Source organism: Cibotium barometz, chromosome 49 (genome assembly GCF_041138505.1).
Source record: "Cibotium barometz isolate CiBa-2024 chromosome 49, ASM4113850v1, whole genome shotgun sequence".
Classification (NCBI taxonomy): domain Eukaryota; kingdom Viridiplantae; phylum Streptophyta; class Polypodiopsida; order Cyatheales; family Cibotiaceae; genus Cibotium; species Cibotium barometz.
The window spans coordinates 19,226,475-19,241,966 of NC_141094.1; the positions used below are offsets into that span (position 1 = coordinate 19,226,475).

Below are 15,492 nucleotides of genomic sequence, written 5' to 3' on the forward strand. Positions count from 1 at the left end.
ATATAAAGTGGGAGTGGCCCCTTGGGCTATCACGAGCCAAGTGCTAAAAGTGGTCACTCACAGATGCCGTTGGAGTAGGTGAGAGGCACCGAGCACAAGTAGATGAGCACCGCTTCCGTCGGTCAAGTGGGTAGCCAAATTTGGGGAGGGGGGCCACCGGAGATTCCCACCTTGTGTGATTGGTGGGTGGCCTTGAGGTTCACGAACTTGGGGGTGCCCGATCTTGGGGGTTCATGACCTTGGGGTGCCTGACCTTGGGAGTGCCCGGTCTTGGGTGCCTGACTCCTGGCAGTGAGGGTGGCTACAATGCCCATCGGTTTGACACAATCCTCTCAAGGAATCATACAAGTCAATACTAATCTCGATGAAACTCTAAAGATTCACCAAGATTAGTCCTTGCAAGGAATCATTCAAGTCAACACTAATCTTGGTGAAACTCAAAAGATTTACCTCTCCAATCCGACTCAAAGCACGTGCAACTCGGTTCAAGCTACCCTTCCTATACTAAATCTCCATATCAAAGTCGTGCATAAGCTCTGCCCATTGTGCCTTCCTCTCTACTTAGGTCTATCACAAATGCACTTGATCGACTCATGGTTAGTCAAGACAACAAAGTTGGATCCATACAAATAATGTCTCCAGATTTTCAGTGCGTGTATATACTATAACGGCATACAATTCTTTCTGGAGTATGCCACCTGACCTGGCCATCATCAAGCTTCTAGCTTTCTAATGCCACAGGTCAATCCCCCTCGAACAAAGCAACCCTTGTCGCATAATCAGTGGCAGCAGTCTCAACTACAAATGGTTTGCCAAGATCCGGTAAGGCCAAAATAGGTGCTTCGTTCACCTTGAGAGTACGAAGAGCCTCGTCAAGCCTCTCATTCGAGGTAATAGGGCTATTGGACTTTTGTCTCATCCTCTAAGAAGGTTCGTGAAAGGAACAATCGGATTTGAATAACCCTTCACTGACTTTTTAAGAAAGACAACGAATCTCAAGAATGACGAAAGTGGATAGCTATTCTTAATCGTAACTTTATTTAACTTTTTATAATTTACACACCGGCCAAGTACCGTCTGCTGGTACAACAAGTACATGGGTTGGTACAGAAATTAGGGCATCTGGTATGGTTGGTATAGCAAGTACAACTCATCATAAAGGGTGCCGGCAGTGAGGGAGAAGTGGTTGCAGCAGAAAAATAGATTGTAACAACGATCTCATATGTATGTATGGATAAGTGTTGGGGAAAACTGCACACATCCTTTTTGATCTCGGTAGCACTCACAATTTTATTAATGCCAAATTGGTGCTGAAATTGGGAGTGGTGACCCGGCCATGTGATCATGTCTACCATGTGAGCCTGGCGGCGAGGCATGGACATATGTGTGACCCAGTCACCTATATCTATTCAAAGTTATTCGGATAGACTAGATTTTTTGTTAATGAATCTAGATAGGGTAGACATTATTATAGGTAAAGAATGGTTTCATAACCATAATGTCTATGTAATCTGGAAGGATCATACATTGTCTTTTTTATTGGAAGATGCTCTAGCTAGTCTCAAGGGTGATTTTGGAGTCCCACCCTCTTCTCTTGTAAACTCTGCAGAACTTCATAATATTATACAGAGTTCGTATTTTGATTATGGAGTGTTCCAATTTTTTCTTGATCCTCTTTTGTGATGATACTTCTGATTTTTAAATTGAGTGAGTGAGATGCTTGGGAGACATGAGAGTTAGAAAGCATTAAAGTAGAGCTCGCTGATGTTTTCCATGCAGAGTTACCTCATGGTTTATCACCCATGTGGTCGGTTGACCTCAGGATTGAGTTGATTCCAAGATCTCGACTTGTGAATATTTCACCTTACAGGATGAGCCAGTTGGAGGAGGACTAGATTGCAAGACAATTGTCGGAATATCTTAGGGTGGGACAGTTTACTAGAGTAAATTCCCTTGGGAACCTCTAGTGCTTTTGACGTATAAAAAAGACGGAACTTGGAGGATGTGTGTCAACTATAAAATGTTGAACAAAGCTTCAATCAAGAATAGACACCCCGACTTGTGGCTTTTGAAAGCAAGAAGCTCGATAATACCTAGGTGAGATGGCATACTCAGGAGAAAGAGTTATTCGCGGTTATTCATACATTTAAAATTTGGAGACATTACTTGTACGGATCCAGATTTGTGGTCTTGACCAACCTGAGTCCATCAAGTATTTCTGTTATAGACTCAAGTTGAGGGGGAAGAAGGCGCAGTGGGCAGAGTTGATGTAGGATTTTGATATGCAAATTTGGTATAGATTGAATAGGATTGCAGATGCTTGAGTCAAATTGGGGAGGTAAATCTTTTGAGTTTCATCGAGATTGAGTCTGACCTTTATAATCGATTCCCTGAGAGGGCTACGTGAGACCAATATATATTTTGGGCGGTTTTGGCAATAGGTTGAGGTATGGAGCTCCATTATTCCATTCCACCCGTCAAAGTGGTTGGAGGTCAGTATCTTATTCGGAAAGGGGGGGAGGGGGGGTGTTGTTCTGAAACAATAGAGTTGCATGCCGGATAGTGCTGAGATTAGGAGGAGGATCCTTTACGACAGTCATAGCGCTCCTATAGCAGGTCATCTGGGTGTACAACGAACCTATGATTTGGCAAAACATATGTTTTATTGGCCCAAGGTAAGGGCATAAGTCCAGAACTATGTGGTAAAGTGCAACCAATGTTAGGTGAACACTGTTGAGCGCCTTAGGGTTGGAGGAGTGCTACATCCTCTAGATATCCCTTATAGTAAATGGGAGAGTATCACCAGTTTACTACGCACTTGCAAAGGGCATGATGCTATTGGGGTGGTGGTAGAGAGATTGACAAAGATGGCAAGATTTTTACCGACAATGAAAACAGTAACATCTCTTGAATAAGCACAACAATTTGTTGAGCAGCTTTTCAGGTTATATGGTTTATCTTGTGACATAGTGAGTGATAGGGACTCTAAGTTTATTGGACACTTCTGGCAGCTAGTCTTCCAAAAATTGGAGACCAAGTGAGTTTAAGTTCCTTTGATCATCTTCAGTCTAACAGGCTAATGGAGAGGGTGAATTAGGTTTTGGAGGATATGCTTCGTGCATACGTCTCTCAGACTGGGAGAGGTACATCTTGATGGTTGAGTTTTCCCATAACAGTGCTAAGCATGCAGCCATTGGATACAGTCCGTTTATGTTGATGTACGGATACCAACCTAGATCTCCGGTAGCTATGGGACTTAAGGGTATTTAGATTGATGCGGATAGGAATTTCCTTGCATCTCCAAGCATCTGTGTTCATCCCTAGGGGGTATCAATATAAAAGTGCTACCCTGCTCTTCCAACAACTCTTACACCGGGGCCTCAGTGATATCCTCTTGCACGTCTTCTCTCTCCAAATACCATCCTTCCTGTAGAGAGAAATAGACCAGTGTGTCATCCTCCCCCTGTGGTGTGGCGGGAGGTGTTCCACTTACATGGACTTTCAAAGAGGATCGTCTAGGACACAGATCCAAAGTTCACTCGAGTGCTATGAGTTGGAACAAAGTTAATAGTGTCACCATTTGGCCACCCAATTGGTCCACGCGTGCTTTCTTATCATGTATGTACATTGGACTGGTATCCATGGCAGTTGTATATGCCGGGGATTGATGCCACTCATGTGATACTATGGACTTGGCTTTCCGTTGGGACTTGTGCCTCCGTGTACATGCCCGGAAATGCTTTGCGGATTGGTATTCCATTGGGTCTGGTACCTCGTGTACTTGCCTGGAGCACGTCTATTTTGGTATAGTCTCATGAACGGGGATTGTCAATACCAATGCTGCATTACATTGCATCTTTATGTGCTTGCTTGCAATTGAAATTGCATGCTGTTTTCATGCTTGCTTGACCAATGTGTAGTTCCGGGTAAGGGGATGCCCGCCCGCGAACCGTGCGTGTGAAACTGTGCTGACATGGTTATGTGGCATGTGACAGGTGGTAAGTATTGGTCATAAACCTAGCCTTAGGAGTTAGCACTAATTTATAAGTGAGTGTGTATGCACTTCATTAAGTTTTGGGCGACCAAAACTCACTTATAAATTCTGACCAGCTCAGCGTTCACACATTGATGTCCCGAGGTGGACATAACCCAATGTCCACCGCCCAGACCTTATCCCCTTTGTACAAAGGGAGTAACTAGCCATGTGTCCACTCTAGCTTGCTCCACAAAGCACCTGCCTGCCACCTACACTGGACAACTCACCACCTCACTCCTCCTCCTCTCTCTAGAGATTGCCGCCTCCTCCATGAGGGCTGGTGGGCTGCATTTTCTGCACTTTCTCCTTCCCAACTCCATTTCCAAGCTTGCTAAGGTGTTTCTCAAGCTTCTAAGAGTGTTTCCGGATGCTAATCACTCTCCTATACACTCCCAATGACTGAAATTCAGCAAAACCGCTCTCTTTATTGCTGTAATTTCTGGTCTTTTTGCTGAAAACCCTAATTTCAGCCCTCCTTTCTCAAGTTGAACCATAGGGGAAGCTTTCCCAAGGTTCCCTTCATCCTCTTGAAGACTTTTGTCACAAAGAAAGGCGACAAATCAAAGATCTCAACACTCCAAGGACTTCCATCGTGAAGACTTTCGCTGTCATCAACTCTACTTGCTATTGAGAAGCTTTTATGCTTAAATATGGAAGCAAGTAGTAGGAGGGAGGAACCGGATTACAAGATCACATACCATGTGTAGTGTTTTCTTGTCCTATGTGCTCTCTTGCAGATTGTTGCTACCATGTGTTGGTGGAACAATAGAGAGCAGATGGTAGGGAACATGGGCACTTGAGAGGGTAGTGTGGATTGCAAGTCTACATTGACAACCACTTGTTTGAAATACTGTATTCATAAGCATTGGTATGGAAATCTGGTCAGGAATGCCCATGATACTATGTACTTGATTCTCCCAAGATCAATATACTTTATTTGAGGGAGGGGTCAGCCGTTCCAGCTCATTACGTGTCTATTGTCAATTCAGCAATTTACTTCTTGTATTTGAGCAAGTGTCCATCAAATTTTAGTGTATTTAAGTGTATTGATTAGCATTGTGTTCAACCAAGTTACATTGGTATCAGAGCATACGGTTCTCTTTCACTTTTATCGTGAGAGACGATCACCGTGAACACTAGCTGTCTCTACACTTAGAACATTATGGATAGCCATACAATGAATGTTGGAGATGCTAACACAAGAGGCAGGGACAATGAAATGCATGCTTCCAATGCTTTACAGGATGAGCAAACTCATGTGGTACACAATAGGGAACATGAATATGTGGGACAGCCGTCCCATGGCAAAGAGAAGATGCAGGAAGAAGAGTCCATAGTCTTGAGGACTGAACTTACTCGTATGCAAGCTCTTCTCCATACACAACAAGAAGAATTGAACCTCTACCGTCGCGAGGATCCATTGGTACATAACCGTTTGAAGGCCAAGAAAGCTGAATCTTATATGGATTGAGGATGCGTATGCAGAAAAGGAAACCATCCCACATGTCTTGGAATCCCCACAGGTGTCCGAACAAGAACTATGTCTAAGAGGATGAATCTCCATGCTACGGGAGAGGAACAATCAGTGACTTCACGCCATACAGGAACACCTTATGTAGCCCGTGAAGGATACAATGTTTATGGCAGTGGTCAAAATGTATGTCAAATGCCATTGCCGGCTGAAAATGTGCATGCAAAACACATGCAACATGGGCTGCAATTTTCTGTTGGTGCAGGTATTCTAGGTCTCTCTCATGCCACTCATGCCTTCGAGTGTGCTCGTGAGGGAGATGCTATGGCTGAAAATGTATCAATGCATGTTGAGGGTCCAGCCATGCCTCATGCTTACAGGGCACATGTATCTATGCCTTATGCATCACCTTTTGGTCCTAAAATGATGCCAGTCACAGGGGTTGTCCCAATGGACAAACATGGGGGAAAACATGTTGAGATGTAGGCATATGCATCAAAGTCTCGTGACTTCAAAGCCGGAGACAAATCTGTGACGTTTGACACGTATCATGGGGAATATGATGCATCAAAGGCACTTGCTTTTATTGCCCAGTTTGATATTGCTTTCAGTGATGAGGATTTCACTCAGAAATCCATGATCGGGCATGTAAGCATGTTCATGAAAGGCACTGCTGCCCATTGGTGGCTCACAGAGAAGCTCTCACCGAGGTCATGAGGTCATGCCATTTTTTGGCAAGTTGCACATACACATTCAAGGCTATGTGGATCATGAGGATTTTCTTGTGGCGCCTTTGAATGGTTGTGATGTATTGCTTGGAAAGCCTTGGCATACACGTATTGATCCGTGCAAGGCTTAGAAGACCAACAGGATCACCTTCATGCAGAAAGGCCGAGAGCATGTAATTGATGCTGGTGAAGAGGGTGATACCATTCCCCTTGTATCTCATGTACAAATTAAGAAAGTAATGAAAAAGATTGTTTTTGCGTACTTGATTTTTGTACGAGATCATGTTGAGAAAAATAATGTACATGTAATGGTAGGCTGAAATTTTTGCAAGAGCACAATGATTGTTTTGCTGATGAGTTACCAAATGAGTTGCCACCCGTACGACCGGAAGATCATCGCATCGATCTTGTGCCGGGTAGCTCACCACCTAATAGGTCAGCATATCGTGTAAGTGCATCCCAAAAAGAGGAGATCATGAAGCAGGTGAATGAGCTTCTTGGGTTCAGCCAAGCTCTTCCCCATATTGTTCACCCGTCCTCTTGGTTCAAAAGAAGGATGGATTCTTTCGTATGTGTGTGGATTATAGAGCTTTGAATAAGCTTACCATCAAGAATCGGTTTTCGATTCCACACATAGATGACATCCTTGACAAGTTGGATGGATCGGCATGCTTTAGCCAAATTGATCTCAAGAGTGGGTATCATCAAGTGCGTGTAGTGCTTGAGGATGTACACAAAACTGCTTTCAGGACAGCATTTGGGCTTTATGAGTATCTTATTATGCCTTTTGGTCTTACAAATGTCCCGGCAACATTCAATAGAATGATGGATCGTATATTCCGTGGGTATAAAAAATTTACAGGTGTCTTCTTTGATTACATCCTAGTCTTCTTGAAGACCGAAGAAGAGCATAAAGCTCATTTGGCCATTGTTTTTGAAGAACTCTGTAAGCATAAACTCTTCATAAATGCAAAGAACAATGAGTTCTTCTTGTCAGAGATACATTATCTTGCGCATATTGTGTCCAAAGATGGAATGCGGATAGATCCTACAAAGATTGATGCAATTTGGAATTGGCCCGAATTGAGTTTGGTGCATGAGATCCGTAGTTTTCTTGGATTATGCTCTTACTACCGCAGGTTCATTTGGCACTTTGCATGCATTGTTTCTCCTTTGCATGATTTGACAAAAAAGAAGGCCGTGTTCAAATGGACTAATGTAGAGGGATACATTCCTCAAATTGAAAGATGCAACTACTCATGGTCCAGTGTTGATCATTCCGGTTTTGCAAAAGCCTTTTAGTGTGGAATGTGATGCATTTGGAAATTGCATAGAAGCTGTCCTTAATCAAGAGAGACATGCCGTGGCTTATGAGAGCCGTAGATTGCATGATGGAGAGCTATCTCTTGGCATTTATGAGAAAGAGCTCTTGGTTGTAATTCATGCACTTACTATATGGAAACATTACCTTCTTGGGGTTGATTTCACTGTGAAGACAGATCACCAGAGTTTGAGGTATTTTCTTACCCAAACTAAGTTGTCAGAGAAGCATATGAGGATGGCCAATTTCCTCTCTATGTTTCATTTTCAGATCTTGCATACCCCAGAAAAGAAGAATATAGTGGCCAATGCATTGTCACGAAAGCCGTATGTAGCAGCTATCTCGGTTGCCTCTCATGGGGACTTGTCTTCCATGCATGATTTGTATCATACGGATGCTGATTTTGCCACTATTTGGGCTAATTTGATGGCTGGTCATGCACATGCCTCATATGTGATCAAAGAGGGTTATCTCATGAAAGATAATTACGTATGTGTGGTGTCTGACATGAGGCAAAAGGTTTTGGATGAGTGCCATGCTTCTCCATATGCTGGTCATAGAGGCATAATGCCTACTACGCACATGATTGAGCGGTATTTCTTTTGGCCAGGTATGCGGAAGAACATAGAGACACATGTATGTGCATGTATCACCTGTCAAAAGGTAAAATTTGATAGACAAAAGGCACCAGGTTTGCTTCAGCCATTGCCTATTCTCACGCAGCCATGGGAAAGTATTACAATGGATTTCATTATGGACTTGCCACGGACCCAACAGGGTAATGATGCAATTTGGACAATTGTGGACAGGTTTAGCAAGCAAGCTCACTTCTTGCCGGTCAAAAAGACCATAAAAGCTGAGCATATGGTTAAAATATATCTTGCACAAGTGTTCAAGCATCATGGAATACCGAAGTCCATTGTGGGGGATAAGGACTACAAGTCTCTTTTGGCAGGCCTTATTTGATAATATGGGCATCAAATTGGACTTCTCTTCAGCTTATCACCCTCAAACGGATGGGCAAAGTGAGGCTGCAAATTCAGCCGTGTTGGATCTCTTGAAATGTTATGTGGCGGATCAGAAGTCTTCTTGGGAGAAGTACTTACCGCTTGTGGAATTTGCATACAACACGGTGCATGCATCTACGGGAAAGGCCCCGTTTGAGATTGTTTATGGTAAGGTGGTTTTGCCACCCATCCTTTGCACAAAGCATGAGATATTTGCAGCTGATGAGTATGTAAGAGACTTGAATATTGCTTTTGCTCAGGTGCGGATAGCCATTGCAAGGTCACAAGACAAGCATAAAAAGGCTGCCGACAAGCATAGAAGGCAATTGGATGTTAAAGAGAATGATTGGGTATTGCTGAAATTTGAGAAAGCAAGACTTGCAAAGAGGCCTAGCAAAGAGGGTGCATATCCTAAGCTTGCAACCAGGTACTATGGGCCTTTTCGAGTGATCGAGAAGATCAATGAAGTGGCTTTCAGATTGGCATTACCTAGTCATTAGCACATACACAATGCTTTTCATGTGAGTCTCCTTCGCAAGTATGTAGGGCCGGAGCCCAGTGAGACGGTCATTGAGGATCCACCAGAAGTGGATGAGCTTGAGGAGATCTTGCAGCTAGAGCAGATTGTGTATCACAAGGGACGCAAGCTTGTTGCAGGCAAAGTTGTGAGGCGTTACCTTGTGAAGTTTAAGAACTATCTTCCCATTGATGCTTAATGGGTCGATGAAGAGTTTTTCAGAGATTTTCAGAGATTGCCCCCATGTGCTTCAAACATATTTGGATGCTTTTCAGTTGCGGACAACTGTTTAGAAGCCGGGGGGGGGGATGTCACCATTTGGTCACCCAATTGGTCCACCCGTGCTTTCTTACCATGTATGTACATTGGACTGGTGTCCATGGCAGTTGTATATGCCGGGGATTGATGCCACTCATGTGATACTGTGGACTTGGCTTTCCGTTGGGACTTGTGCCTCCGTGTACATGCCTGGAAATGCTTGGTGGATTGGTGTTCCATTGGGTCTTGTACCTCGTGTACTTGCCTGGAGCACGTCTATTTTGGTATAGTCTCATGAACGGGGATTGTCCATACCAATGTTGCATCGCATAGCATCTTTATGTGCTTGCTTGCAATTGAAATTGCATGCTGTTTTCATGCTTGCTTGACCAATGTGTACTTCCGGGTAAGGGGACGCCTGCCCGCGAACCGTGCGTGTGAAACTGTCTGTTGACATGGTTATGTTGCATGTGACAGGTGGTACGTATTGGTCATAAACCTAGCCTTAGGAGTTGGCACTAATTTATAAGTGAGTGTGTACACACTTCATTAAGTTTTTGGCGACCAAAACTCACTTATAAATTATGACCAGCTCGGTGTTCACACACACTGATGTCCCGAGGTGGACATAACCCAATGTCCACCGCCCAGACCTTATCCCCTTTGTTCAAAGGGAGTAACCAGCCATGTGTCCACTCTAGCTTGCTCCACAAAGCACCTGCCTGCCACCTACACTGGACAACTCACCACCTCACTCCTCTCTCTAGAGATTGGCGCCTCCTTCATGAGGGTTGTTGGGCTGCATTTTCTGCACTTTCTCCTTCCCAACTCCATTTCCAAGCTTGCTAAGGTGTTTCTCAAGCTTCCAAGAGTGTTTCCGGATGCTAATCACTCTCCTACACACTCCCAATGACTGAAATTCAGCAAAACAGCTCTTTATTACTGTAATTTCTGGTCTTTTTGCTGAAAACCCTAATTTCAGCCCTCCTTTCTCAAGTTGAACCATAGGGGAAGCTTTCCCAAGGTTCCCTTCATCCTCTTGAAGACTTTTGTTGCGAAGAAAGGCGACAAATCGAAGATCTCAACACTCCAAGGACTTCCATTGTGATGAAGACTTCCGCTGTCATCGACTCTACTTGCTATTGATAAACTTTTATGCTTAAATATGGAAGCAAGTAGTAGGAGGGAGGAACCGGATTACAAGATCACATACCCTATGTAGTGTTCTCTTGTCCTACGTGCTCTCTTGCAGATTGTTGCTATCATGTGTTGGTGGAACAATAGCGAGCAGATGGTAGGGAACATGGGCACTTGAGAGGGTAGTGTGGATTGCAAGTCTACATCGACAACCACTTATTTGCAATACTGTATTCATATGCATTGGTATGGAAATCTGGTCAGAAATGCCCATGATACTATGTACTTGATTCTTCCAAGATCAATATACTTTATTTGAGGGAGGGGTCGGCCCTTCCGGCTCATTGTGTGTCTCTTGTCAATTCAGCAATTTACTTCTTGTATTTGAGCAAGTGTTCATCAAATCTTAGTGTATTTAAGTGTATTGATTAGCATTGTGTGTAACTTGGTCTTAGTGTGTTTAAGTGTATTGATTAGCATTGTGTTCAACCAAGTTACAGACAGCCACACCGCGAGTGTGAACAAAACTATAACCACTATGCAGCAGTATTATTGTCAGGAGCATCAAATCCTTTGGGAGGAGTTTATGCCATCAATGATACAGAGTACGATTTTGGCCTATGTATGCAGACTCCCACATGTATCCCGATACCTTTGGTAACTCTCTCAAGGCTTCGTTGTGTTGCATGTAGAAAACCATATCCTCGTCAATGTAAGAAGCTTTCTAGGTCATACTATAAAGTACCATTGCAATTCCATTTAGCCATGTGTAATGTATCTACCATGTGATATATCGTCTATGAGAGTTTTTTTAATGTTTACGAAAGACACGAAGGATCTATTACACAAAAGTAGTGTGTGATCTGTGAGTAAACTGTAAGGCAACAAGACATGAAAGGGAAACACTTACTACCCGAGAGAGAGAGAGAGAGAGAGAGCATGCCTCTGATGACCCATCTCGATAAGACATTTTTTGATATATTTTGCAGGTTGCATTAAGTGCAAGCCTAGGGGTTTCTGAGCCTGATCTAATGAATATAATGAAAGCAACCCTTCACACGCATAGTGAGTGGTTCAAGCTTCAGATGTGTGCAGATCCTTTTGCAGATATCTTAAACATAAATGCCCTTAAGGATACAGAATCTGCAAGTTTAGGATGCTTGTGCGGAAATATCTTTCCGGAAACCAGCACCATCAGCTCTAAACTGGGTGCAAGTAAAATTAGCTCCCTACCCAATGATGGGAGCTTGCCTCAGCAATCAGATGCATCTAGAGATGGAGCTCTTTTTGATGATAGTTCAATTTTAACAGTCATGGTAAATATAAATATTCTTTTTGGCAGCAGATTTGAGTCATTCAACCACGGTTTCATTTTGATCTCTCTCATAATTTCACTGCAGGAATGGATGGCACTTGCAAGAGGGGATGCAATACAGCTTCTTGCACAATATGATGGGAGTGTGGAAAATGTGTTTGAACATGTGCTGTCATGATATGTGTTTGGATGTATCAAGGGTGGAAACATTTGGACACTGGCTGTAAAGGCTTCAATGCCTGCGGTGTTCTGATGGCAGAGGACACTAAGTCCACTTACAGCTGAGGTGAAAAAGGGGATTCAAATGATAAATTTTGAGATGACAACATGAAAAGTTCTAGTTGTGTTAGCCCTAACTTGATTTCTGTCCCGATGCCTTGACATGGGCCGGACATTTAATCTGCAACAGCTAACCCTGCTCTGCCTGTTGGTTGTGCCTAAAATTTGTAAAGATAGAAATTGTTAGGTAACGCAAGCTTGTTTGCACAAGGCCTTTTTGCAAGCTCATCACATGCGGATTCATCCAAGTAGTGTGGAAAATTTCCCTGGAAAGCATGAAGAGGAGGGTTAATTGTTGGTGTTAATAGATAATCCAGTCAAAAATCGTTGTCCGAACTGGCCACGGCTTGGAAAAGCTTTGATAGTTGAGACAGCCCGTTACTTAGAAAAGCTTTGATAGTTGAGATACCAGGGATTCTGTTAATTAAGTGCTTGCGAGGGCAAGATTTGTGGTACAAGCGAATTCACCAACGTTCTTTTTTAATCTTTTTGGCTAGTTTTTAAATGCGTTCTTTTTTAATCTTTTTGGCTAGTTTTTAAATGCAGTGTATGCAGGGCAACGGCAGTTTCCAAACGGAGGTAGTCTCAATCGGGGTGTGCTTTGTAGCACGCAAGCCATGTAGTCTGGTAGATCATATCCTACACGTTCCCAAGCAAGAAGCATTCCAAGATTCAAAGAGCTTCTCTCACCCCACAGGTTTCTTCAACCCTTGCGTGGTCGACCACAAGCATATAATTTGAGTGACATGAAATCCCACTTTTCACACAGGAAAGATTTTCACTCACGTTGGGAAAAGAAAGCGAGGTAAGGATAAGGGTTAATATTACGGTGTTTTCTGATTGCTTGCAGTTTATGATTATGTTTTCCACGGCTTAGGCCTTGTGCATTCGTTCTGAAGAATAAGACATATATTGCTTATTATTTATTCACTCTAAGACTCTCTTTTTTTTTTTGAGGGTGCTCGTTTTTTATTTTTTCATATAAACCTCAGGCACACTAAGGGGTGAAACCTTAGTAATAACCTTGGGCAAATTTAAATATTAAATTATATTATTAGTAATGACCCCACTGCATGACAAAACCACAACATACTAAAATTTTAAAAATTATAATACTCAGTAAATTAAAAAAATGTTGTAAAATTAGACAGATGTTGTACTGCGAGCCTCCAGTTTGTTGTACTGCGAGCCTCCAGTTTATCGCAGCTAAAATTTAAAAAAAAAATACAAGCTACAAAAACGTACACACGAAAATGTTTTGCTGTGAAAAGTTTACGTCGTACTAAAGCGTAGATCGCAAATAGTTTTTTTTGTATATTGATTAATTTGGTGCTACCGCTTTTTCAAACAGTTGGTATAAGCTTTGAGTAGGATGGCAGAGACGGTCGCGTTGTGTTTTTAGCACAAAGGGAGGGACTACACACGTGAGCAGAGCCCAGGTTATACCTCACTGGAGTCGGCACAAGTCAAGAATTTTTGTGTGTTATAGAGAGAGACTGTGTGACAGCAGCAAGCCGACCATCCTCTCCAACGCCCAGGACCATCCTCTCCAACGTCGAAGGCCATCGGACCAGCCCCTCCGTGATCGCGTCTTGTCCACCCATTGCCCTCTGCTCCCCCCCCGCCCCCCCCCCAAGATGCGTGCAAGATGCGTTCGTTGCCCACAAGCTTCTCCTATCGGTTTCCTTGGCTCTCTCTGTAGCATCATTGAAGGCATGCTCGATCTACTACTAATATAATCACACGATTAAAAGTTGGCGCCTGCACTCTCCTCCTCCATCGCCTTGCACCTGGCTTCTTCAGAGAGTGCCCTCGCTCGAACCTCCTCACGCGACTCCTTTATTGTACCTGTAAGGCATCGAAATAATGGCTAGATGGCTTCCATGCAGTCCACTTGTATGTGCGCATGGCAACGCGTGGGTAGTAAGCTGATTTGCCAAGACTTGTTTCTAAAATAAAACAGGTCTTTGAACCTTTTTAAAATTTTCCAAAACTCAATTTTACTAAGGTTAAATAATAAAGCAACAAATTAATTAATAGGGAAGAAAAAAACATTTTGGGTGCTTATTTGCCAAAATCCACAACAAAAGAAAATGACAAGCATAAACTATGATGGATTATGTTAGCATGTTTAAAATGTCCTTGCTTTTTAATGGCTACTTTACCATCCCCACTGGCTTTTGAAGTCCTGTGAGCTGGTGGTCGTGTGGCATGTCTTTGATTCTTGTAATTTGCCTATTTTGCAATTAAAAGTTCTTTTGGCACCCAACATTAGCTGTCTTTTTCATGTGAAAGGCGTGGAGAGGCTTCTTGTTGTTCTTGCTGTAGGTTCTTCTTCTTCTAGGTTGCCCTTCTTGGGTTAGTGGAGTGGTAGCTAGGTAGTCAATTGAGGTGACCATTATTTGGTTTAGTAGTCATGGATCTTAAATAGGACTTCACTTTCCTTAAAATTGATTTGAAAATTCTTATGACAAATTGGGATGTTCTTACATCCTTTAATCTTGAAACAACATGGGCCTAGTAGACTTGGGCTTACACAACTTCATATACTAGACTAACATCTTGTTTGGTAATGCTAGTGCCATATTCCAAGTCAATGGAATTCTCTTTGATGGTTTTCCTTGAAGGAGGTCTACTAGGCAAGGCTACCCCTTTGCACCACTCCTTTTGCTATCGATGCAGATGCTTGAACTAATTTGTGTAGCAGAAGCTCCAAGCGTGAGAATCAAGTCATTAATTATCTTGGTAATAAAGGGCATGTGGCACTACAACAATTTTAAATGACATCCACAATGATTTTAGCTCAATTTACCTTATGCTTCAATATATCATGTACTACCTTTGGTTCTTGCACCAACCACACTCAAAATTGGATTCATCCCCCCTCCAAATATTCTACTTGATTAGGGTTGTCAAGTTATACAAGAAGAGCAAATATTCATGCTTCTTAGAATCCCCATGGGATTTAATGTATCTTTATATTAGAGATGACAATGGGTTATGTCTTAGACTTAAAGCTAAATTTGGAATGCATGAATACATTGTGCGGAGATGCTCTGTTTTCAAATTTATGTAATATTGTCAATGATATACTTTCTTTCTTGCCAAAAGTCCTCTAATATAGATATTGATAATTTGAAAGCTCTTAGAAGGAGGTTTCTTTAGACTAGTGGTTCTCCTAAATGTGTTGGAGGACTGAGTCTCTTAGATGTGGAACTCTTGGCCAATAGATTAACTGCAATATAGATAAATTGGACTCCACATTTGTAGTCTATTTGCAAAGAGGAATACTAGTGCATTCTAAAACTACTAACCCCTTTCTACAATTCTTTTTCACCTAGTTACAATCAAAGTAGTTGGGAATGAGCAGTTCAAAAGTATTTGGAAAGCTTGGCAAAACATCAAATACTTCAACAAATGGAA

At 42.5% G+C, this 15,492-nt stretch overlaps 1 protein-coding gene across 3 annotated transcripts in view; it reads left to right on the top strand.

Moving 5' to 3' along the window:
• The window catches only part of LOC147610374 (Ran-binding protein in the microtubule-organising centre protein), a 46,265-nt gene extending 33,788 nt beyond the window's left edge, over nt 1–12,477 (top strand). For all 3 annotated transcript variants that reach the window (XM_086786010.1, XM_086786013.1, XM_086786011.1), the window contains 2 exons: nt 11,465–11,791; nt 11,876–12,477. In XM_086786010.1, coding sequence (XP_086642136.1) covers nt 11,465–11,791; nt 11,876–11,968 — 420 coding nt within the window. In that variant the 3' untranslated portion in view covers nt 11,969–12,477. The remainder of the gene's footprint in view (nt 1–11,464; nt 11,792–11,875) is intronic.
• The last annotated feature ends 3,015 nt before the right edge of the window (nt 12,478–15,492 follow it).